Here is a 24,590-nt window from a genome sequence, read left to right on the forward strand (position 1 = left end):
AAAAAAAAAAAAAAAAAAGAACAATGAATCTTTATTTCCTATAATATTCCTTTTTTTTTTTTTAATATTTTGATTTTTTTCTATTTACTTTATTTTTAAAATAGTTTGCATTAAAAGATAAATTCGTTTTTCAAATTCGCGCCTATGGAGAAATAAAAGTTAGTATGTTAAAAAGAAAAACATAATAATAAGATAAAAATAAAATAATACTACTTAATTTTTTATAATTACACTTTTAAAATAGAGCATACAAAGATATGAACTTTTAATTTTTTAATTTTTTAATTTTTTAATTATTTCACATCTCTAAATTTTTTTGATTTATTTTATATATATCTATATATAATTTTTTCTTTCATATAATTTTTAAAAGGCAAAAAAACTTCTTTTAAATAGAAATATAGTTATGTATAATTATTAATATATGTATTATTAATCTATATTTTTTTTTTTTTTTCCTTGTAGAAATAACATAATTTTTATTTAATAAAAATTTAATGTAAACAACAGCAGAAAAAAAAAAAAAAAGAAAAACTTAACTATAAAGCTAAAAAAATATTGTGAAATTTTTCATTTTTATAATTTCACATTTATTACGATGTTTTATATAATTTAATAATTTAATATTTTTCATTTTAATCATTTGATTTTAGTTTTTTTTTTTTTTTTTTTATCCATTTTATTTTGGAAAAAACTAGTTTAATTATATATTTATAAAGATTTATATTTCATTTACATTAATACCTGCAACTTTTTTTTTTTTTTTTTATTCTATACATAAATATTAAGTATTTTTCTTTTTTACATTTCATTTCTTTTATTTTAAAATATTATTATATAGTTACAAGACTTCATATATATAATTTTTAATAATATTTATAAATTAATATCTACAAATAAATATTCATTTATATTTTATATTGACTAATGTCATAAATAAATATATATATATATATATTTTTTTTTTATTATAATAGTGAGATTTATTAATATTTTTACAATTTTAAATAATTCTGTTTTTAGAATTTAAATTTTTAAGAAACAATTTATGGAAATTTTATGTAGTGTGTATAAAAAAAAAAATTTTATATTTTATTGTTAAGTTGTATCATATATTCATTAAATATCACATAATAAATATACATATATTTATACTTTTATTTTGATTTTTATTAAATATAAATTATTTTTTTTTTTAATTATTAATAAAAGAAATAAGTCTTTATAAAATGTGTGCACAATATCCGTTGTACCAACTTATTTAAATATAAACATTTATATATCTATATATATATATACATATTTTAAGTATACATAAATTTTAATTTTTTTTTTTTTTTTTAATAAATTTTTTTTGATGAGATTGTAATTAATGTAATTTTAATCATAAATTTTTAATTTATATTAAAACTTAAAAAAATGAACTTATATATATGCACAAAACATTTAAATAATTTACATAATATATTTATTTGTATAGTAATTAGAAAACTAGATAAATCAATAATTTTGAAAAAAAATATCATATACTATTTTTAAAAAATTAAAATAAGAGATTTGTTACTATTAAAATGTATTAACCTTATTTACTTTTTTTTTTTTTTTCCTTTTTATTTATGAATAAAAAATAATATATAGATTTAGTATTTTTTAATTTATTATTATATCCTTTAATAAATTTTTAACAATTAAAAAAAAAAATTGAATGATATATTAATATTAACATTTTTATTTTTATTATATATATATATATATATATATATATATATATATATATATATATATATATATATATATATATTTTTATTGTAAATTAAATTAAAATTAGAAAGTTTATTAAATCTATAAGAAATAAAAAAAAGAAATTTTTTTTTTTTTTGATTTTGTTATAAATATTGTAACACATTTTTGTTTACCTATAATCTTTTCATTTTGTGAAATTTGTTAAAATAAAAAATGATAAACAACTATGTATCACATATATATATTATATATAACATTTTTAAAAATAATTTCCCTAAAATAGTTGTTAAAAATACATGCTTTTTTTTTTTTTTTTTATTAAATATTTCATGAATTTTATGAAGTAATTTTGCCTTTATTACTTTTGTATAATGCTAGTATTTTTGTTCGTAATAATGGTTGATTACTCGTAATTCCGTTTTATTCCGCATTATTTCGTTGTCTTCTTTTTATATTTTTTTTTTTTTTTATCACTTTCATTATAATATTATATTTAAAATTTTTTTATTTATTGTACGAAATACGAACTTATTTATTAAAAATTAATTTATCTTTTTTTAATAATATTTATTTTATTTTAAATTATAAAAATATATTTTGTATATAAATGCGGAAACATTAATTTATCTTCCTTTTTGAAAAATTTACTTAAAATGAATGTTAGAATTATTATTATGTGTATATGAATAAATTAGACAGGGAATATTTCTATATTATATATTGTTTTATTAAAATTTTTTTATAATTAATTTTAAATAATAATTTTCTAATATACCTAAAATTTTTATGTTTTGTTTTTTGTTTTTTGTCATTGTCTTTTTTTTTTTCTTTTTTTTAATATATATTGTGTTACAATTATATATATATTTATTTTCTTCTTTTTAATCCTATGGTTTAATAGACTATTATTTGTTAATCTATTCTTATTTCTTTATTTTATTTTCCTTTTTTTATAAAGTTATTATATTATTACTTATTTTTCCTTATATTTACTTAATTTTTTTTTATAGTTTTCAAATTATATACATTTATATATATATATATATTTTATTATATCTTTTTTTTTTCATTAATATTATGTATAAATATACTTGTTTTTATTCTATGATTTTTCTGTTTATGTAAACATTTTGTTTTTGTATTTTTTTTTTTTTTTTTTTTTTTTTACCCCTTTTTTTTTTTGTGTAAATCATATTTTTATACATTTTTCATTACTTTATAATATATACTTTTTCTTTTTTTTCTTTTTTTTTTTTTTTTTTTTTTTTTNNNNTTTTTTTTTTTTTTTTTTTTTTTTTTTTTTTTTTTTTATAATTATGGGTAATTGTATTTCTTTTATAAATTATTCAAAATTTAAATTAAAAAATAAGAAATCACTACCTTTAGATTTATATTCAAATAATGAATATGAAAACTCTCTCATTAGCTATTTATCCTTTAAAAAAGAGGAGAAAAAAAAAGAACTTAATAATATTACACATCAAAAAAAAAATTTTTTCATTGAAGATAATCTAAATGAAGAAGATAATGAAAAAATAAAAAAAGAAGATATAGAAAATAATGAAAACATTGAAGATAAGGAATATAGTGAATATAATGGAAACAAGAAAAATAATGATTATGACGAAAGTGATGAAGATGATGAGTATGTAACATATGAAAAAGATGGTAAATATGAATTAAAACAAATAAAAGAAAAAAAAAAAAAGAAAAAAAAAAAAAAAAAGGAAAAAGGAAAAAAAAAATGTAAAACGGAAAAAGAGAAGGAAAACATTGAAACTGATATGGACATTAATGATAAATTAAATTCTTATTATGAAAAAGATGAAAAGGAAAATAGCAATTCTAATAATTTATATAATGATGAGTCTAACGATTATTATAACTATAAATTAGATATATCTTCTGATGTAAATTCATTTTACACAAGTTCAATTAATGGAGATGTTATAATGAAAAAAAATAAACATGAAAATTTGCTTAATATCAAGTATAGCAGTATGATATTAAATGATATTAGAGATGTTGATATAATTGTTGTTTTTTTATTTAGTTTATTCCTTTATTTTAATGCTAATAACATTGTTGATATGCTTGATAGAAGTAAAAAGGATAGATATTTTTTAATAAATTCATTAAATATAAGTCATGATGTCATTAAATTTCCAACTTTTCCAAAAGAAATTGTTGACAGTTTTTTAAAAAATGATTTTACATTATTAAAAAAATATATCAAAAACAAATGTAACAAATTAAAAAAAAAATACAGAACTACCTATTTAAAAAAAAAAAATACTTATAAAGATGAAAAAAGTCAAAAAAAAATTTTTAAATATGAACTAAAAAAAAAAAAGGAAAAATGCTCATTTTCAAATATTGTTGAATCAATTGATAGAAATGAACGGTCTTATAGAGATATTACTGAAATAAAATGTGATAAAAATTTACCAGATTTAAAAATCAATTTTATAGTAATGGGAGCATATCGCTTTTATCAAAGAGATATGAAACCTTTTCAAGATAAAAACACTTTTTTTTATAAATCCCCTTCATATACTTGTGATGCAGAAATATCTGTTGCTTGTAAAAAAGGAAAGAAACTAGATTTTCCAAATCAAGATGATTTCACAATTATTCAAACAAATGAGTGGATATTAATTATGGTATTTGATGGTCATGGACCATCAGGACACGATATAAGTAATTTTGTTCATGTTGTACTTCCTTTGTTATTTTCCTACAATATTGACCAAATATTTGAAAACCCTGTTCGTACTATAAAAACATTATTTTATATGATTAACTGCTATTTAGTAAATTATTCATATTGTATAAATAATAATATAAATCCAATTAATATTAACTTTATTGATTATAATTTAAGTGGAACAACATGTACAATCATTTTATATAATTTTTTAACAAAAAAAATTTATTCTGCTCACACCGGGGATAGTAGAGCTGTTATGGGAAAACAAAGTCTTCAAACAAATAAATTTAGAGCTTACAATATAACAGAAGATCATAAACCATCCTTAAAATTAGAAAAAGATAGAATTGTGGCTTTTGGAGGAGAAGTAAAAAAATTGCAGGGTGATGTTTCATATAGAGTTTTTGTTAAAGATGAAATGTATCCAGGTTTAGCTATGAGTAGAGCTATTGGTGATATAACTTCATCTTTTATAGGGGTTACTTGCGAACCTACCATAAAAATTTTCGATAAATCTGATGAAGATAAATTTATTATTGTAGCTACTGATGGAATTTGGGAATTTATTAGCAGTGAAGAATGTGTGCAAATGGTTTCAAAAAAAAGAAAAAAAAAAGTACATGTTGCAATGGGTTTGTAAAATAAAAAGAAAAAAATTATTTTATTTATTTTTTCATATCAATAATTAAAAAATTTTTAAAACTTTTATTACATAATTAAAATAAAATAAATGTTTTCATTCTTGAAATAATGTATTTTTTAATTTTTTTTTTAATCTTTATTTTTAGAAGAAATAATAAAGGAGTCATGGAAAAGATGGGCAAAAATTGATACTGTTGATGATGTAAGAAAAAAATATATATATATTTATATATGTATATATTTAAGGAATGTTTATTTTTTTTGATTTAATATATATATATATATATAAAATAGAAAATTTTTCTTTTTTTTTCTTTTTTTGTAGATGACTTTGGTTATTTTATATTTTTAATTTTTTTATGAGGGTAATATTCAAGTTTTTTCTTTTTCATAATTTTTTTTAACTTGTATTTTTAATTTATCTTAGTTTTGTTTTAATTTTTTTCTTTTTAATAAAAAAAAAAAAAAAAAAAAATAGACAAAATAGATAAATAATTTAAAAAAAATTAAATGCACATTTTTAGGATTAAAGTTTACACATAAAATTGAAATATTAAAAAATTGTAAAAATAAATTCTTGAATTATTTATTTATAAAACATATATATATATATATAATCACAGAATAATTTTTTTTAGTTTATTTTGTTTTAAATATCTTGAAGTACATCTCTATGTTTTTTAATTATGTGATAATAATGTAATGCATCATGCTCTTGTAGATAATCTGTCACCTCAGATTCAGTTTTTGCAACAATCATCCTCCAATTAAGAAAATTTTTCTTCTTTACAGTACCAGACCAAATTAAACTACAATTGCATCCATGATTTATATTCATATTTAGCATATCATTTTCAAAGTTGTCCGCGTGATCAAAACTGTCATTAATTTTATTTTCATTTTCTTTTCCTTCTTCTTCTTCTTCATCTTCATTTTCACTCCATTTTATCCTTCTAAAAATTAATCTTTTGTATCTTTCAATGGATATATGTTTTCCTTCTACAATTATGAAATTATATAAAACTGTCATAAAACATACTCCTGTTAAATGTAGTTGCTGAGCATTTATATCAATTTTAAATATGTGTTTTTTGTTAGATAAGTTTGTTATATATATAACTAAAACTTCATTCTCTTCATTTGGGTTACATTTCCATTTGTTAATTTGCTTTTTACTTTTTTCTTGTGGATTTAATTTCCTTTGTTGATTTTGTTCATAATGTCTTAATTCTCTTTCTTTCATTTGTTCCCTTACTTCTAATTCTATCTTTGATGGATGTGCAACTGCACTATCTCCTAAAACTCTCATTAAATTAGATAGTTTCATCTTAGGTGGAGGTGGAGGAATTAAACCTATTCTTATTTTATCTTGTTTTTCTTTTTCCTTTTCTTGCCTCTTTCTTTTTCTTAATTTTTTTCTTTCTATGGGTGTTAAATACATATTTGGTGTAATAATTGAAGCTTTTTTATCATCATTTAAAGGTATAGGGTGTTCTATATAACTTGTAATTTTTTTCATATTTATCTTGTACAAATCATCTTTAATTATAATTTCATTACTTTCCAATAATAATATATTTAAGTTATTTAATAATCTATTAACTTTTACATATATATTATTACTGAACTCATTTTCATTAATAGTTTTTTTTTCTTCTTTGTTATTTTCATCTATATTATCATCATTAGTATATTTTCCATATTTCTTGCATTCAATAGTATTCAGTTTATTTTTCCAAATAGAAGTTTGCTCAATAATATAATCCTTTAAATTTTCTTTATTATCTATTTTTTTAAATAAGGCCATATCCCACTTTTCCATTATGTCATATCTTTCATCATCCTTCCATTCTTTTTTTTGATTTAGTTTTTTATTATTTATATCTATTAGGTTAGGATTGATAGTAGAACTTATATCTTTATTCAAAAAGTTTAAAGATAATTCTTGAAAAGATTGTACTTTTTTTTTCTCTTGAATAATTTTTTTTAAATCAAAACCTAATTGAAATTTATTATTGTAATTTTTGGAATATGTTTCTCGTTTAATTATAGAACCAGGTGTAATAAAATTAAATGCATTTTTTTTTTTTTTTTTTTGAACATTTTTTATTCTTGAATCATACCATTTAAAATCTTCATTAAAATTATCTTCACATTTATTTGAAGGTATATTTTTTTTTTTTAAAAGATTATTTTCTTCTAATTTGTTAATATTAACTTTTAAGGTAGAATATGTAACAGGTTTTACATTGATTACATTTCCTTCTTCATCTATTTCTCTTCCTTGCTCATCGAATTTTAATGGTTTTGGTAAAAAATCTACTTTTTTTATTTTTTGTTTTGTATCATCCTTAAATCTACTAGCTCTTTTCACTTTTTCTATAGCTAATTTTGCTGCTTCTGTTGCTTTTAAGATATTTAAATGAATACTGGATGACAATGAAGACAAATTAAAATTATTAGGAAATTGTGATGTTCTTGTTTGATTGATTAAATTTGAATTACATGCTAAATTTAAGTCTTCTAAGATATTAAGAGGTTTGTTTGAATCATTTTCATTATTAATATTTTTTTTTTCTGATTCTCCCCATCTTGATTTTCTCTTTTTTTGAATTGCTTCTTCCATTTTTAAAAAAAAGAAAAAAAAATAAAAAAAATTATTTGTTTACTTTCATAAAAAAAGAATAATCATATTCATTTTATTTAATAACCCTTTTATTTTATTATATGGAAAAGTCAAAATTTAAAAAAATTTTTATTTTCATAATCTCATTTTATTTTTAAAAATAACTAGCAAATTGTTTACATTATATATATATATATATATATAACGTTTAATTAAAATAAATAATTAATAAAATATTGAAAAATAATTCAGTTAATTTAAAATAGGAAATATCCTCATTATATTAGCACACTTTATTTAATGAGGCCATTTTTTTTTTTTTTTTTTTTTTTGTAAAAACAAAGATAAATATGCAATATGGTAAGAAGAGTTATCATATAAAAGAATTGACTATAATTATCCTAATTATGTATTTTAACTATTTTTGAAAGAAATTTTTCTTGATTTCAATATTTTATTTTTAAATTTTAATTATAATAAAAATATAATAAAATAATAAACATAAATGTCAATGTGTTTAAAAAAGTTTATGTTATAAATTGTACCTAAAAAATTTATAAATATTTCTAAATTGTAATAATATTCTATGCCGAAGTATATTTCCTACTTAATTTTTATTTAAAATTTAAAATCTTTATAAATAACGAAGATTCTTATTGTTTTATTATGTTAACAAAATTTTTTAAAAAAGTTTTTAGTTAAATTTATTATTATTTGTTTTCTCTTTTTTTGTATTTTTCTTTTTCTTTTTTTTTTTTTTTTTTTTTTTTTTTTTTTTTGTATTACTACATGTTTTAATATTATAATTATTTTTATCGTATATTTATTATTAATTTATTACATTCAAGTAATTTCACTTATGCTAATAGCTATTGCTATTTTACTATTTTTATTATTCTATTAATGATTTGGTGTATTGGATTATATTTTAATATTGTATTAGTTTTTTTTTTTTTGCAATCATTTTACATTTACACAGTGTTTATAATTTATAATTATTATTCTTTTTATATTTTTATTTTTTTGTATTTTTGTATTTTTGTATTTTATTATATTTAATTTTTTTTTTTTTTTTTTTTTTTTTTTTTTTTTTGTATAACTTGGAACACTGAATTTCAAAATAACAAATTTCAGTTATATAGATTTAACAATGAAAATTGAAAAACAAAAACTTACATGATTTTTCATCTTCACTTTTTTAAAATTAACAAATTTGTAATTAAATTTTTTCTAAATTTATTCTGTCATACTAATTGTTTATTTAAAAATTTTTTTTAATAATATTACGTCGTTTAACACTTTTTTTACCTTATTATTTTATTGTCTTTTATAAAGTGTTATTCTTATATATATATGTATATATATATATGTGTATTTTTTTTTTTTGTTCTTTTATTTATTCTGTCAAAAAACTGAAAATTTAATTTTTCCTTTTTATATATGAAAACAACTATAAAAGATTAACTATATTAGTAAAAACTATATATGTTTTTTGTAATAAAAAAAAAATAAAAGTTACACTTGTTTATTTAATTTTTTTTAATGGCACTGTTCTGCTGAATTTTTTTAAAGTATATTATAATTTTTTTTTTTTTTGATATTACATATATATATAATAAGATATATATATGCTTATATAAAATTAATTATACACTAATACATTTTCCAATTTTTTTTTTTTTTTTTTTTTTTTTTTTTTTTTTTTTTTTTTTTTTTTTTTTTTTTTTTAATAATAACTGAAATATTTATATATATAAAAGGAAAAAATGATATCACGTATGTCTGTTAGAACTCACACACAAAATGAAGCACTAACAAAACAAGATTCTGTAAATATGTTAAAAAATATAATTAAATTGGGAATAAGTTTAGTAACTTACTTAAGGAATTTATTTGAAGAAAATGCATATGAAGAAGTATGTATTCAAGAATTAAAATTAAAAAGACTATTACCAATAAACCCACAAGCTAATATGATAATAAATTGGTTAGAAAAAGGAGTTTTTGATGCTATAGAAAAGGAATATTTGAGAATATTAATTTTAGATATAAATGATATATATGACAACACTATTGAATGTTACAAGTTTAGTTTTTCTTATAATACAATACGAGGAGGAGAAATTGGTATCTCTTTAGAGACATCCAGCAATAATAATAATAATAGCAATAATGATTTTGAAGAAAAAAAGAATAATTCTAATATAAATAGATTAAAAAACATAAAAGAAAGATTATTGAATAAAAAAAAAACTGAAACATCTTTATATTTAAAAAAAGATGCAAAAGAAAAAACATATGAATTACTAAGATCATTAGTTTTACTAACTCAAACGCTAAACCCTTTACCTGAAAAAACATATTTATCAATGAAATTATTATATTATGATGAAATTGTACCAACTAACTATCAGCCTCCTTATTTTAGGAATCCAGATAGTAAAGATTTATTAAAATTCATTAACATACCTAATGAAGATTATGTTGGAAAAATTGATACAGGTCATCATTTTTTATCAATTATTGTTAATACAACTTGTAACAGTTTAAGGTATAATGATTCCTATTCCTATAATATTAAAAGCAGTTATAATAAACAGAAATGGAATGAATCACACATAGAAATTTTAGATGATGATAATGAGGAAGAAAGAAATGAATGTAATCACTTAAATGAAGAAATATTACATCAGAATAAGAATTTTTTACATGGTCTTAAAAATTATATTATTATAGATGATGATAATGGTTCTCATGATAATGATAGAAAGAGCGAAATGGATTATAAAATTGTTAATAAAGATAATAAAAGTAACTTATCTTATTTATCGTTTTCTAATGAGAAAACTACACCATTATCGAAAGTTATCAATAATTATGATTCTATAAATAACATTAAATTCAATCAAAATAAAAATGACAAATGCTGCGTTAAATTAGAAAAAATATTATCGGAAAAAAATAAGAATAATAATGAAAGATTTTATTTAAAAGTGGAAAATGCTTCTTTAGAAAAAGAAGACATAAACAATCTTAATAATGAAAAATATATAATTATAGATAAAAATATATCAGGGAATGATAATATTAATTTAAATAACATGAATTTAGATAAACTTATATCAAGAAAATATAATAGTTACTATAAGCAAAATATTTCATTGAATTCTAAAAATAATGTAATTAAAGAATTAAATAACTCAAATTTAGCTGAAAGTAATGAGAAAAACACTTTTATTCCCATATGCCCAAGTAATTTAGAAAACCCCATTTCATATATAGAACAGGTTAATATAAAAAATAATAATAGCTCTGTTAATTCACATAAGGAAAATGTATTAATAAAGGTTGATAAAGATAGCAAAAAAGAAAATACAAGTTCAATAAAAAAGGATTCTATCGATAAATCTCTTTCAGTAAAATACAAAAGGAAACTACTTCAAAAGATAAGAGTATATATTACAAGATATAAAATTTTAAGTAAATCAAAAATTAGATTAAAATTTCCAAATGCATCAAATTATGATATAGATAAAGTCTTACATAAATTAGTAGATGATCAAATTATTCAAAGAAATGGTTATAAATTCTATAAATTTGTTGATAGGAAGAGTGAGGAAAAAGAAAGTATTGAAAATAAAACTTCCCAGAAAAAAAATAGTGGGAAAATTCCTGTATCATCATCAAAAAAAAAACTTACTCCAGATCATTTAGATGAAATTGTTAATAGTGAAGAATCAAAAAAAGAAAGTAGTAAAAAAAGTGATAATGAATCTAAAAAAAGAGAAAATAATAAAAATGGTATAAATGTAGAACATAATAGTAGTAATATAAATAGCATAAATAATGATATACAAAAATTATATGATGATGTATATAATTTGTGCTTAAAGACAAAATATGTTAACAAAGATATAATCACTAAAGGATTGGGTATACACTCATTATTATCAAAACCATTGTTAGATAGATTAATAAAAGAAGGGGTATTGAAAAAAAAATTTATAAAAAATAAAGGATATGAAAGTAAAATATATGTACGCATAGAAAACAATTTTAATAAAAGAAAACATACTCAAATAAACAAATCTAATACACCTGAAAAAAATTCTCCAATTAAAAAAAGAACAATTAATAATAAAAAAAAAAAATAAATATTAAAATGTTTATTTTTTTTTTTTTTTTTTTTTTGAATATTTATTAATTAAAATAATAAATTGTATTTACTTTTTAAACACTAAATTGGAATTATATATACATATATATATATTTTATTAATAAAGACCAAAAAATTTTTTATATAATAGAATTTTTTTATTTTTTATAATATTTGTTTTTAGTTATATAAAAAAGTTTCATTATACTTTTAATAAAAATTATAAGAAAAATGTAAAAAATATAATATATATATTTTTAAATAATAAAAGATGATATATAAAAAGTTATTGAAATATTACAAGAAAAAATAAATATAATAAAAATAAAAATTAGAAATGTCTAATAATAAAAAAAAAAAAAAAAAAACTATAAAAAAGAGAATTGTAAAAATGACAATAATTGCAAAAATTAAAAATTTTTTTAGTATTTATAAAGAACAACAATTTTTTAATAATTATAAAAAAAATTAATATATTAGTCTGGTTTCAACATAAATTTATTTCAATGAAACACAAAATTTATATATATATATATATATATATATATATGAATAGTTTTCATCCCTAAATTTTAAAAATAAATATAAATACAAAAAAAAAAAAAAAAAAAAAAAAAAATTTAATATTATATATATTAAAAATAAAATAAACATTTTAAAATAAAAGAAATTTATGTAATACGTATTATACACAAAAAAAAAAATTTTGGTAAAACGTATTAATTCATTTCTAAAATCTTCCTCTTTGATTAGAAAATTTACGACTACTATTTGATCTGTTCTTAAAATTATTTCTGTTATTTCTATCATTTCTATTATTTCTATCATTTCTATTATTTCTATCATTTCTATTATTTCTATTATTTCTATCATTTCTATTATTTCTTTCATTGTTATTTCCTCCTCGATAGGAGAAATTTTGAGATTTGTTAATATTAGTATTAAAAGTATTCTTCTTTTTATCTCTGTTTGATTTTTTTTTTTTTTTGGGTGTATTTTCTACTTTTTTACATTGTGGTAAAAATCTACTTAAGGGTAATGTTTGAGAAGAATCAATAAAAAATTTGGTGTCAGATGAAAAAGATTTTGCTCTTATTCCTTCTTTTAATTTAACTGAAAAATAAAATTCATTAATTGGTCCCAAAATTTCATCTACTTTTCCTATTTCTTCTTTATTTTCCAAAAATATTCTACCGTTAAAATAAGGAACTAAATTTTCTAATTTATTTTTAATTACTAAATCATTTTCACAATATTTATAAAAGGTCCCACCCAATATTATTTTATCTAATTTCACTTCATTTTCGTTATTTCTATTGTAATTTTGTTTCCTGTTTTTTCTAAAAAATCCCATTTTTGTCTTTTTTTTTCAGTCTATCAAAAAAAAAAAAAAAAAATATAAAATAAAAATTATAATTATTTGGATTACTTAAATTATCTTAATTGACTAAAAAAATATATCCTGTTCATTTAAATTATATCATAATAACATGCTTCTTATAAATAAATTTTATAAGTTGATAAGAAAAAAATCAAAGAGTATTACTACCAACTAAATTATATATATATATATATATATATATATATATATATATATATATATAAATGAATTTTTTAAAAATGTTATTTTTTTATACTTGTTTTATGTTTTATCTTCTTAAATATCAAATTATACAAACAAAAAATATATTTTAGAATATATATCCACTTTTTATTTTTTCTTATAAAATTCAAAGAAATTAAAAGATGAATTATATAAAAAAGGTTAAAAAATTAAGTATATTATTCAATATATAAATTCTCTTTATGAAATGTAAATCTAAGTAATTTAAAACTTTCAATTTTTATACATAACTAATTCTTTTTGATATTTAATAACCAATTTTTTTTGTTAATACATATTAATACAATGCCTAATTTTCTTCATTCGTAATAATAATATACACAAATTTAAGTACTACAAAATTTTTATGTTTATTTTTTAAGAATTATTTATTTTCATTATACTTTAAAAAAAAAACGTTTATATACTTCTAACAAGCTTTTGCAAAAATTTATATAAGAGGAATATTCAATTATTCATAAGAAATATAATAATACTTCTTTTTTTTATTAATACAATTTGAAAAAATAAATTACATAAATAATTTTACATATATTTTTTTCAAATTATTGCATCCATATATTATAAAAAAAAAATAAAAATTTTATAAAAAAAAAAAAAAAAAATTAATATTGAAAAAATGAACTTTAAAAAAATATGAAAATAGATTTTAAAAAAAAAAAAAAAAATAGATAAAAATTAAATTGATAAAGGGAAAAAAAAAAAAAAAAAAATTAATATAAAGAGAAAAAGAAAATAAATGTAATTAAGAAATAAATACAAATATAAAAATGCAATAAATGAAGAAATTTAAAAAGATTAAATAAATATAAAAAATGTGATATATCAAGATATATATTAATAAAAAATGAGATTAATAATACAAAGAATAAATGAGAAAAAAAATTTTTTATTTCAAAATAATATAATACGATTATATAGAGAAGCTTTGCCTAAAGTTTTTAACAAAAAGAGTAATCACTCAAGTAAGTGGATACAAAGACAAATAACAGATAGATACGTATTAAAAGCTAAAAATGAAAATTATAGAAGTAGGGCTGCATATAAATTAATTGAATTAGATAATAAATATCTTTTTTTAAAAAAAAATAAAGTAATATTAGATATAGGTTGTTATCCTGGTAGTTGGTGTCAGGTTATTTTAGAGAGAACCAAAAATTATTCTAATGAAATTATTGCAATTGATAAAAAAATAATGGACCCCTTACCAAATGTACATTTCATTAAAGGAGAAATAGGAAAAGATAATATTGATAATAAATTAAAAGAATTACTAAAAGACAAAAAAGCTGATATTATATTAAGTGATGCAGCTGTTGCATGTATTGGTAATAAAATTGATGATCATTTAAATTCATGTGAATTAACATTATCAATAACTAATTTTATGGAAAAATTTATTAATATTGGTGGTACTTATATTGTTAAAATGTATCTAGGTAGTCAAACAAATAATCTAAAAACATATTTAAAAACTATTTTTCAATTTGTTAATACAGCTAAACCAAAAGCTTCAAGAAGTGAATCAAGAGAAATATACCTAGTTTGTAGGAATTTTCAAGGGAGAAAAAAAATTAGTGAAGACATACAAATTAAAGGAGCATTTTCCTTAAAAGAAGGTTATTATTAAATAAATATTAATTGATGAAAAAACAAAAATATAATTATATTATTTTTTTTTTTTTTTTATGTCTTATAAAAAAATAAAATATATATTCTTATTTTCTTCTTCTTTTTCTTTTTTTTTTTTCTTTTTTTTTTCCTTTTTTTTTTTTTTGTTTAAAGAACGAAAACAAAAACTACATTTTTAATCTTTTAAAAAAAAAAAGTTTTATGTAAATATATTTCAAAATAATTCTTTAAAAATATTTTAAATAGTTTTTGAAAAAAAAAAAAAAATTCAAAATTGTTTCATTATTCATATTCTGTTAATGTTTTTAGTAATTATGAAAATATGATTTAACTTCTTATTCAAAGGTATTTTTATATTTTTGATTATTTGAATAACTTTTATAATTTAAATTAATAAATATTAGGATATTTTTAATAAATTTATTATAAAAAATATGAAAATTTTAATAAATATGTGAAAATATATATAAATAAATTGATTTAAATAGTAAATATGTATATTTAAAAAGTTATAAAAAATACATAAAAATTAAATACACTACATAAATGTTTACATACTGTTATTTATAACCTTACTATTTAATTTCTTTTATTTTTGTTTAGTTCTTTTCTTATTTAATTTCATAAAAAAAATAAAAAGAAAAAAGAACATATTTTTTAAGTATATTTAAAAGAAATTTCAATTTTAAATATAATTCCTATAAACATATATTATTTTTATGAAAACATATTTAATTTCCATAAAATGAAGAAAATAATAAAAAATAAATGAAATAGCTTTTTTTTTTTTTTTTCAGTAATATCAAATTTGAAAAAAAAAAAAAAAAAAAAAAAAAAAAAAAAAAAAGGAAAGATAATTGATGAGAAAATGAATAAATCAGACAAAAAGTTTATTTTAAAACTATTTAAAATTAAAAATGGAAATATAAATTTATTAAAAAACAGAATAACTCATTTTAGTATTAATAATAAATGTATACACATAGTATTATGTAACAACACACTCATAAAGTATTATGTGGAAGAAAATGAATTATCTTATATTGACTTTTATAATAAAAAAACAACAAATAATAAAGCTGAAATAAGATCAATATATTTTGATAATAATTGTTATCATGGTTTTATTTGCTTAGCTAATAAAGAGTATATATATGTTCATTTTGAAAATAATATCATAAAAAATTTATTAAAATTAAAAAAATATAATATCAAATGTTTATGTTTTAATAATTATAGTGAAATAAAAAATACTTATCCTTTTGTTATAGGTACAAAAAATGGAGAAATTATTGAAATGTGTATAAGCAATAAAGCAAAAAATAAAGAACATGAAGTCATATTTTGCAATGAAAATTTATCCATTCTTGATATAAATATGTTAAATATTAACATTAATGAAACTAATGAAATTTTAAGAATTATATATTTTACTACAAGCAACTGTTTACATGAATTAAGCTATATAATTAAAAATAATAAAATTTATAATTCTGAAAAAAATGAATCAAACTTTGATGAAAATAAAAATAAAGAAAAAAATTTTATTGGAAATTCAGGACAAGAAACAAAAGTGTATGAAAGCTGTATTGATTCATTGTGTTCTATTTTAAAAATTGAGAATATTAAAAATAAAAATTATTTATTTTGGCTAAATGGATGCTGTATATTTATTAGCAAAATTAATAATCATAAAGAAAAAGTATATTTTAGAGATAATTGTAGAAAATTAAAATATATGAACAATAAAACATTTGATTATACCAATGAAAATGATTACTTCTCTTATTCATCTTCATCAGATGATTCTTATGATGATATTGATATCATATCTTTTAACGAAGAAGATGAAACAAAAGAGAAAAATAAAAAATATATAAACAAAAAAAAAAAATATAGAAATAATTATTTTAGTAAGGATGAAGAATATATGAATAAATTAAATAAGGAATTTTATTTAGACAGTAATTATATTATTGTAAATTTCTTAGATTTAAATATATTTACAAATGATAATATAAACAGCTCAATTTTTACCAAGTCATTTTATAAATCCATGAATTACAAATTTGATAAAATATCAGATAATTCTAATGATTATAATTTTCAGAAAGAAAAAAATAAATTAAATGAAAATACTAATGAATTAATGAATTATGAAAAAAAAGTGTCTACTATAATAGATATGTGTATAAATAATTTCTACATTTTCCTATTATTGGAAGAAAAATTAATTATTATTAATAATGTAAATTTTAAAAAAGTATACGAACAAACGTTATCTATAGAAACATACGGACAAGTTATAAGAATAATGAAAGATAATTTTGATGATCAAGTATGGTTAAGCACATCTAAGTATATATTTAAAATTTTAATAAATAAAAATAATAATAATGATATGATTTATTTACATCTTAAAAAAAGAAATTACAAACAAATATTAGAATCTGGTAATAATAGTGAAAAAGTTAAAATAAAAAAATATCTACTAAAAAATAATAAATATGCCTTAGATCAATATAAATACACACAAACAAATAATGAAGAAATGTTAATATCTTTTTTGCATAAAAAGCAATATTTTCTTTTATCTAATTTTTTATATAATAATATTCATTGTTTTAATAATATTGTTAGAATTGCTTTATTTATATGGTTAATTCAACTTTACGTTTACTCAATTGACTTATATAATTATTTATATTGTGCTACTTCCTATCATTATTCTCCTGATGAGAAAAAAAAAATTATTTCATATAATCAATTAGAAAACTCAGAAGATAAAGTTAAACAGGATGGAAAAGAGTTAAACAATTTTTCAGATGAATCGAAGGAAAGTTTAGATACTTCTAATAAAAGTATACAAGAATCTGATGAATTTCTAGAAGAATCAGATGAATATTTAGAAGAATCAGATGAATTTCTAGATGAATCAAATGAATTTCTAGAAGAATCAAATAAATTTCTAGAAGGATCAAATGAATTTCTAGAAGCAATAGATGAATGTTTAGAAAAGGAATATGAAAATTTTGATCATTTAAGTGATAGCATTCAAAAATCAAGTGAGACTTTACAAGATTCACTAGATGAAAATCATAAAAAATTAAATAAAAATGAAGAAGAACAAAATAATTGTTATATAGAAGCAGAAAAAAAGATAATTAAAAAAGAACCTAACATAAAACATATATCAAATGCGAAAAATATAGAAGAACAATATATGAATCACTTAAGTGATAAAGATGTTTGTTTGAATAATTTTGATAAAAGAAATTATAATAATAGCAATGTTGGTAGTAATAATAATAGTGATAATAATAGAAAATATTGTACAAATATTTCTAGTGATTATAATACTGAAATAAAAAAATTTAAAGAAAATTATAAATATTTAAAAAATAATAAAAATTCTTTCATTTTATTTTTCGAAAAACTAATAAATGAGGAAGAAAAAAAAGAATATAAGAATAATTTTGATTTTTCTAAAGAAAAAAAAATAAATATTAAAACATTAACAGAAAGTGATAATTTTTATATTTTATTAAAAATATATAAAATGAAAAATGTGGAAATTTTTAGTTTTTTAAAAAATCAATGGAATCTTATTATGAGTGAAATAGAAAAATATAAAAAATGTTTCTCAAATAATAATAAATATGCAAATTATGAAAAAGATTACATAAAAATCAAAAAGAAATTATATAAACATATATACACATATAAATGTCTTGAAGTATGTTGTTATATAATAATACTGATAAAACATTTTAAAAATTTTTTTCAATTAAATGAAGTTGTCTTTGATATATTTCAAAGTTTTAACAAAATTAATTTTTTATTGTTATACAAATTTATAAACAATGATTATAATTATATTATAAAATATTATATTAATAACAATAAATATAATTTGTTATTTAATGTAATTATATTATTTCCTCAAAATGTCTTATTAGATGTTTTACGAGAGCATGCCTTTATATTATTTCTTCATAAACCACAAAGATTTGTTGATTTATTAATTTTTTATGATAACTTAATAGATGACTATTCTAATATAATTATATGTATGTTTATAATTATTTTTTTTTTTAAAAATTATAATAAAAATGAAGAAAAAAAGCAAAAAAAAAATAGCAAATGTAATAATATATACTTGAAACACTTTAATGCATGTATAAAATTTTTAGAATATGCATCCGATAAATTGATTGAAGAAAATATATTAGAAAAAAAAGAAAATTATGTTTATACTTTTGAGTGTACATGGAAAAATAATTATATCATAAATTGTTTGCTTATTTTATATATAGAAAAAGATGAAAATGAAAAAATTAAAAATTTTTTAAATAGACTAAAATCAGCATCTACTCATTTTGATTATTTGTTTATTATAAGATTCTTAAAAGAAAAAAATAAAGAAAATTTTATTCCTCATATTTATATTTTAATGAAGTATTATGAAGAAGCAGTTGAAAAGGCATTAGAATTAAATGATTACAAAATTGCGAAAAGTGCTGTTTTATTGTGTGATGATGAGGAAGAAAAAAAAAAATTATTTCTGAAGATAATTAAGCATGTTTCAAAAAATTTAAATGATAAAAATTTAAAAGAAATAATAAATCTTGTAAGAGATTCTAATTCTATATTAAATTTGCATGATATTTTACCTTATATCAATGAAAATACCATAATAGAATATTTAAAAAAAGATATATGTTCTTTATTGGGTACATATAATTTAAAGATAAAAGCAAAAAAAGAAGAGATTAAAGAAAATTTACAAAGAATAGAATTATTAAATAAAGATATTAAAAATGTTAGAAAAAAGCATATTGTTTTAGATAAAAATGATATATGTTTTATATGTAAAAAAACTATATATTACAAAAAATTTTATGTATTTTCATGCAACCATTACTTTCATAGTGTTTGTGCGCTTAATATTTATTTAAATTCTAAATCTAAAGAGGAATTATTTCAATTTTTCTCTATTCTTCATCATTACAAAAATTCTCTTATTAATCAAGAAGACAAAGATACATTAATTTATGAAATGAAAATTGATGATATATTAACTGAAGAATGTTTTATATGTGGTAGTTTTTCTATAAATTCCGTTTTTCAAAATTTTATTTGTCAAAATGAATATGAATTAATTGATAGTTGGAGCATATCAAAAGATTAATATTTAAAAAATTTGTATTTTTTTTTTTTTTTCAAATTTACTTTTAGAAAAAGTAATTTTAACAAATTGTTTAAGGACAAAAAAAAAAAAAAAAAAAAGAAAAAAAATATAAAGGTATGATAAAAATAAAAAAAAATTATAAAAAAATTTATATTCATAATAAAATATAAATAATAACAAATTAAATAAATATTTTAATAAAGAATATCCGTACTTCCCCCTTCCCCTCCCCAGAAAAAAAAGAAGTTAATATTTAAAAGTTTTTTTTATTTTACATTTTATTTATATACTTTTTTTTTTCTGTAAATACATAGGTTTTTAATTTTTTAATTATTGTTATTATTATCATTTAATTATACTTTTTTTTAAAAACAATTTTTATTAACAAATGGCAAAAATTTTGATGAAAAAATAAAAGATGCATAGGATGGGTAAAGTGGATCTTTCTTTAAATTTTCTTCTGTTAAGTTAAATATTTCATTTTTTTCGTGCTTATTTTTATCATATTCGTTAATATTTTCGTTAATATTTTTATTCAAATTATTTGAATTTTTTTTTTTATAATAATCATAAATAGTCATAGGTGGAAAATTAAAAGAAGACGGAATAAAAAAAATAAAAGGGGGATCTAATTTAAATTTTCTGTTCATTAATAATGGTGTTGTACATTTTGTTAGGCATATTTCACATTTTCTTTTTTTATTTTTTTCTTTTAAAATTAATTCAACATATTTATTTTGAACATCATCAAAAGTTCTTTTCATTTTCCATGAAATATATAACCAAGGATCACCAAAATTTACATCATAATAATTTAAATAATATTTTAATTGTTGTTCATCTTCTTTTGTCCATATTTTATTTTCATTTTCTAATGGAGGTGCTTGAAAATTTTTAACAAAATCATCATATGAATCTTCAGGATATAAACCATAATTAAATTTATTTACATACTTCCATATCTTTCTTCTTTGCTGATTACTTAAGCATTCTATATTATATAATTCTTTGGGTGTAATTGTAATAAATTCTTGCCAACTTTTAAAATATTTTTCTATTTCATCAATATTTTCTCCTATATCAATTTTTTCTAGAAATGTTCTAATATCCCAATTTTTTGGTGCTTCTTTTGCACAACTTTTTAAAAGTTCTTTTTTTTCTATTTCGATTTCTTCTGTTTTTTGTCTTCTTAAATGTTGTCTAAATAATTTCAAATCAAAGAATCTCCTTTTCTTTTTTATCAATGGACCTATAAAAGTATAATTCATCCATAATTTTATTATTTTATTTTATTTTATTTTATTTTTTATTTTATTTTATTATTTTATTTTATTTATTTTTTTTTTTGTTTTTTTTGGTCAAAATATCTAATTTTTTATATTAATTATTTTCTATTCTTATATCTCTTTTTTTTATTATACTTCATTTTTTTTTTTTTTATCATATTTCATTTTTTTTTATATAACCTGTATCATCAGAATTCCTACGAAATACTGAAGTGTGAAGTAATCTAATGTTTTTAAAAAATCTAATCAATGATTTATTCATTAAAAAAAAATTTTAAATATAATGAATTTGTATACAAAATTTTACTATAAATATATTTCTTTTATAGTTTTAATAAATACTGTAAATTTTATATACTTTTCTTAATTCCTTGAAATAAAATATTTATATTCTTCATATACTTAAAGAAAAAATTAGTAATATAACTGTTTTAATTTCTATGATTAAAAATTTATTTTTTATATATAATATAATATTATTAATCCATATTAACATATATGCATATACATCTATTTATTTATTTTTTTTTTTTTTTTATGTTTTTCACTATTTATAATATTATAAAAGAATGCTAAGAGAGCGAAATGTTTATACAAGAAATTTTAAAAATATTTAATAAATTAGATCCTATTTAAAAAAATGTTAAATAATTTAATAAAAATGAAAAATACAATTTTAATATATATTTATATCTTTGGGAACCTACAATTTTACTTCTAACAATTATTGTAAATTTTTTTTATTTTTTCTTCCTTATGTTTATCAATTAAATAAATTTCCTAAATTTTATTAATTCTATATAGTTAAATGAAACTTTATATTATGTATTTTTTTTTTTTTTTACAGAGAAAAAAAAAAATGAATTCATTATTAATTTTTTTTTACTTCTTATAACAAGTATCTTTATATTTTTATAAATATATTTTCATTTGCAATTTTCTTTGTAAAACTTTTTCTCTTAGATTTTATTATTATAATTTTATTTAATAAATGAACTTAAATATGAAAATTTATTATATACACCTTATATCATTTACAAAATTACCTTTATGTTATTTTACAACAGTACAATTATATAAACCTTCAAAATTTAAAGATATCAAAAAAAAACTTTACCTGAAGAAAAAATTTTTTAAGATATTTAATAAAAAGCAAGATAGTGACATAAAGAATGATACTTTTTATAACATAATATCAGAATATCAAAAAAACAAAATAAGAATTTATAAAAATAATAAATTTAATATTTGTGAAAATTTTAATAAAAGCCCAAGTTTAGAAAATATACTTTTTAAAAGTACCACTTTTGGTTATTTAGAATTACAATATATTTTATCTACTTTTTTAGATTTTGAAAAAAATAGATTAAAAAAAGAAGACATTTTAACATTAAGTAATTTTTTCAACTTATCCGAAAAAGAAATATATGATTATTTATGTGGAAACGAGTTGATACCTAAAAAATATTCAGAAACAGAAGTTATAAAAAGTCTCTTAAAATTTATAAATGTTAATCATCCTTCTTTGAATTAAAATTATATTTTTTACAATAAAAATATTTTTATAGTTTTATATTATTTTTTAATGTATTCTAAAAAAAAAAAAAAAACTTAAAATATACAAAAATACTAAAGGATAATTATACTTCTTTTTCTTTTTTTCTTTTTTTTTGAACATTAAAAATAATTTTCATTAAAACGCTTTACTAAAATATATTTTTATATGTGATTATTTCGTGTAAAAATATATACACTTTGTTGTGTTTTTATGTATTAATTTTTTTAATATAGAAATATTTTTATAACAATAAAACTATTATTTTTTTATTTTAAAATTTTTTTAATTAGCTTTTTAAAAAAATATAAAATAAACATGTGCTTAAGATTTTTCTTTTTTAAAAAATTTTAAGAATATTGAATATTTTTAAGTGTACAAAAATTGAACATATTTACAAAAAAAAAAAAAAAAAAAAAAAAAAAATATGTATTTATATATATTTTTTTTTTAATTAAAATTATCAAATTATAAAAGAGAGTATTTATATTTTTAATATTTTTTTTTTCTTTTGTGAATAATCTAAATAATAATATAAATTAATTATTAAAAATTATATACATTAAAAAAACAAAATTATAAGGACTTTTTCATAATTTTTTTTTTTTTTTTTTTTTTGAGATATAATTATAGTAAAATGAAAACTTTTAATTATTGTAATTATCGTTATTTAAGTAATTTAGTAAATAAAAATAGATGGTATTATATTTTAAAAAATAATTATTCCTTCTATAATTTAGGTAAAAACTATATAAATGATTCTAAAAAAACCATTAATTACTACAGAAATTTTAGTACACAAGAAGAAAAAAATAATGATGATTACTTTTCATCTATGGGTGATAATATAGAAAAACGATATAGCTTAGCTTTATACAATGTAGGAAAAAAAAATAATAAAATAAATGAAATAACAAATGATTTATTATTTATTAAAAATGGATTACTTAAAGATAAAACATTTCTTAATTTTCTACACACACCAAATATTGAACGTAAAGAAAAATTAGATTTTTTAAAAAATGAATGTAAAAAATTTAATAAATTTAATAGTATAACATTAAATTTTTTAGAATCCTTATTTGATTCTAAAAGAATGAACTTTTTACAAAAAATAATAGAAGAATTTGAATTATTACTAATGCGTGAAAAAAAAGAAATAAAATGTATTGTTTATACAGCTAGAGAAATTGATAATAATTACAAAAAAAAAATACACGATTCAATTGTATTTAAATTAAAAAATGAATTAAAACCATTAATAGAATTTAAAACTGATAAGTTTATTTTGGGTGGACTAATATTACAAATAGGAACTCAAGTTTTTGATTTTTCAGCGAAATCAAAAATTGAAAGAATTAGAAACAGTCTGTCTTAACATTTTTTTAAAAAATCACTGTAAATATTTTATATTTTTAATATTAT

General features: G+C 17.1%; 9 protein-coding genes across 9 annotated transcripts; 6 read left to right on the forward strand and 3 right to left on the reverse strand.

Moving 5' to 3' along the window:
- Positions 1-3,059: 3,059 nt before the first annotated feature.
- Positions 3,060-5,447, forward strand: PPM6 (protein phosphatase PPM6, putative; the record flags this gene model as incomplete). The annotated part of the gene is made up of 3 exons (XM_028673872.1): positions 3,060-5,085; positions 5,242-5,297; positions 5,421-5,447. 3 exons carry the CDS (start codon positions 3,060-3,062, stop codon positions 5,445-5,447), a joined length of 2,109 nt encoding a protein of 702 aa, XP_028530281.1.
- Positions 5,448-5,744: 297 nt separating this feature from the next.
- On the reverse strand, positions 5,745-7,721 carry PGAL8A_00505400 (U4/U6 small nuclear ribonucleoprotein PRP3, putative; the record flags this gene model as incomplete). The annotated part of the gene is made up of 1 exon (XM_028673873.1): positions 5,745-7,721. The coding sequence occupies one exon, from the start codon at positions 7,719-7,721 to the stop codon at positions 5,745-5,747; it is 1,977 nt and encodes a 658-aa protein (XP_028530282.1).
- A 1,778-nt stretch (positions 7,722-9,499) lies between these two features.
- On the forward strand, positions 9,500-11,875 carry PGAL8A_00505500 (HORMA domain protein, putative; the record flags this gene model as incomplete). The annotated part of the gene is made up of 1 exon (XM_028673874.1): positions 9,500-11,875. One exon carries the CDS (start codon positions 9,500-9,502, stop codon positions 11,873-11,875), a length of 2,376 nt encoding a protein of 791 aa, XP_028530283.1.
- A 732-nt stretch (positions 11,876-12,607) lies between these two features.
- Positions 12,608-13,231, reverse strand: GAR1 (H/ACA ribonucleoprotein complex subunit 1, putative; the record flags this gene model as incomplete). Its single annotated transcript, XM_028673875.1, has 1 exon — positions 12,608-13,231. One exon carries the CDS (start codon positions 13,229-13,231, stop codon positions 12,608-12,610), a length of 624 nt encoding a protein of 207 aa, XP_028530284.1.
- A 1,117-nt stretch (positions 13,232-14,348) lies between these two features.
- Positions 14,349-15,131, forward strand: PGAL8A_00505700 (ribosomal RNA methyltransferase, putative; the record flags this gene model as incomplete). Its single annotated transcript, XM_028673876.1, has 1 exon — positions 14,349-15,131. One exon carries the CDS (start codon positions 14,349-14,351, stop codon positions 15,129-15,131), a length of 783 nt encoding a protein of 260 aa, XP_028530285.1.
- Positions 15,132-16,001: 870 nt separating this feature from the next.
- On the forward strand, positions 16,002-20,324 carry VPS18 (vacuolar protein sorting-associated protein 18, putative; the record flags this gene model as incomplete). Its single annotated transcript, XM_028673878.1, has 1 exon — positions 16,002-20,324. One exon carries the CDS (start codon positions 16,002-16,004, stop codon positions 20,322-20,324), a length of 4,323 nt encoding a protein of 1,440 aa, XP_028530286.1.
- Positions 20,325-20,689: 365 nt separating this feature from the next.
- Positions 20,690-21,872, reverse strand: PGAL8A_00505900 (conserved Plasmodium protein, unknown function; the record flags this gene model as incomplete). Its single annotated transcript, XM_028673879.1, has 2 exons — positions 20,690-21,573; positions 21,791-21,872. The coding sequence occupies 2 exons, from the start codon at positions 21,870-21,872 to the stop codon at positions 20,690-20,692; spliced, it is 966 nt and encodes a 321-aa protein (XP_028530287.1).
- Positions 21,873-22,613: 741 nt separating this feature from the next.
- On the forward strand, positions 22,614-23,144 carry PGAL8A_00506000 (conserved Plasmodium protein, unknown function; the record flags this gene model as incomplete). Its single annotated transcript, XM_028673880.1, has 1 exon — positions 22,614-23,144. The coding sequence occupies one exon, from the start codon at positions 22,614-22,616 to the stop codon at positions 23,142-23,144; it is 531 nt and encodes a 176-aa protein (XP_028530288.1).
- A 658-nt stretch (positions 23,145-23,802) lies between these two features.
- On the forward strand, positions 23,803-24,543 carry OSCP (mitochondrial ATP synthase delta subunit, putative; the record flags this gene model as incomplete). The annotated part of the gene is made up of 1 exon (XM_028673881.1): positions 23,803-24,543. The coding sequence occupies one exon, from the start codon at positions 23,803-23,805 to the stop codon at positions 24,541-24,543; it is 741 nt and encodes a 246-aa protein (XP_028530289.1).
- Positions 24,544-24,590: the final 47 nt, after the last annotated feature.

The sequence above is a fragment of the Plasmodium gallinaceum genome, assembly GCF_900005855.1.
Source record: "Plasmodium gallinaceum strain 8A genome assembly, contig: PGAL8A_v1_152, whole genome shotgun sequence".
In the NCBI taxonomy this organism is placed as follows: domain Eukaryota; phylum Apicomplexa; class Aconoidasida; order Haemosporida; family Plasmodiidae; genus Plasmodium; species Plasmodium gallinaceum.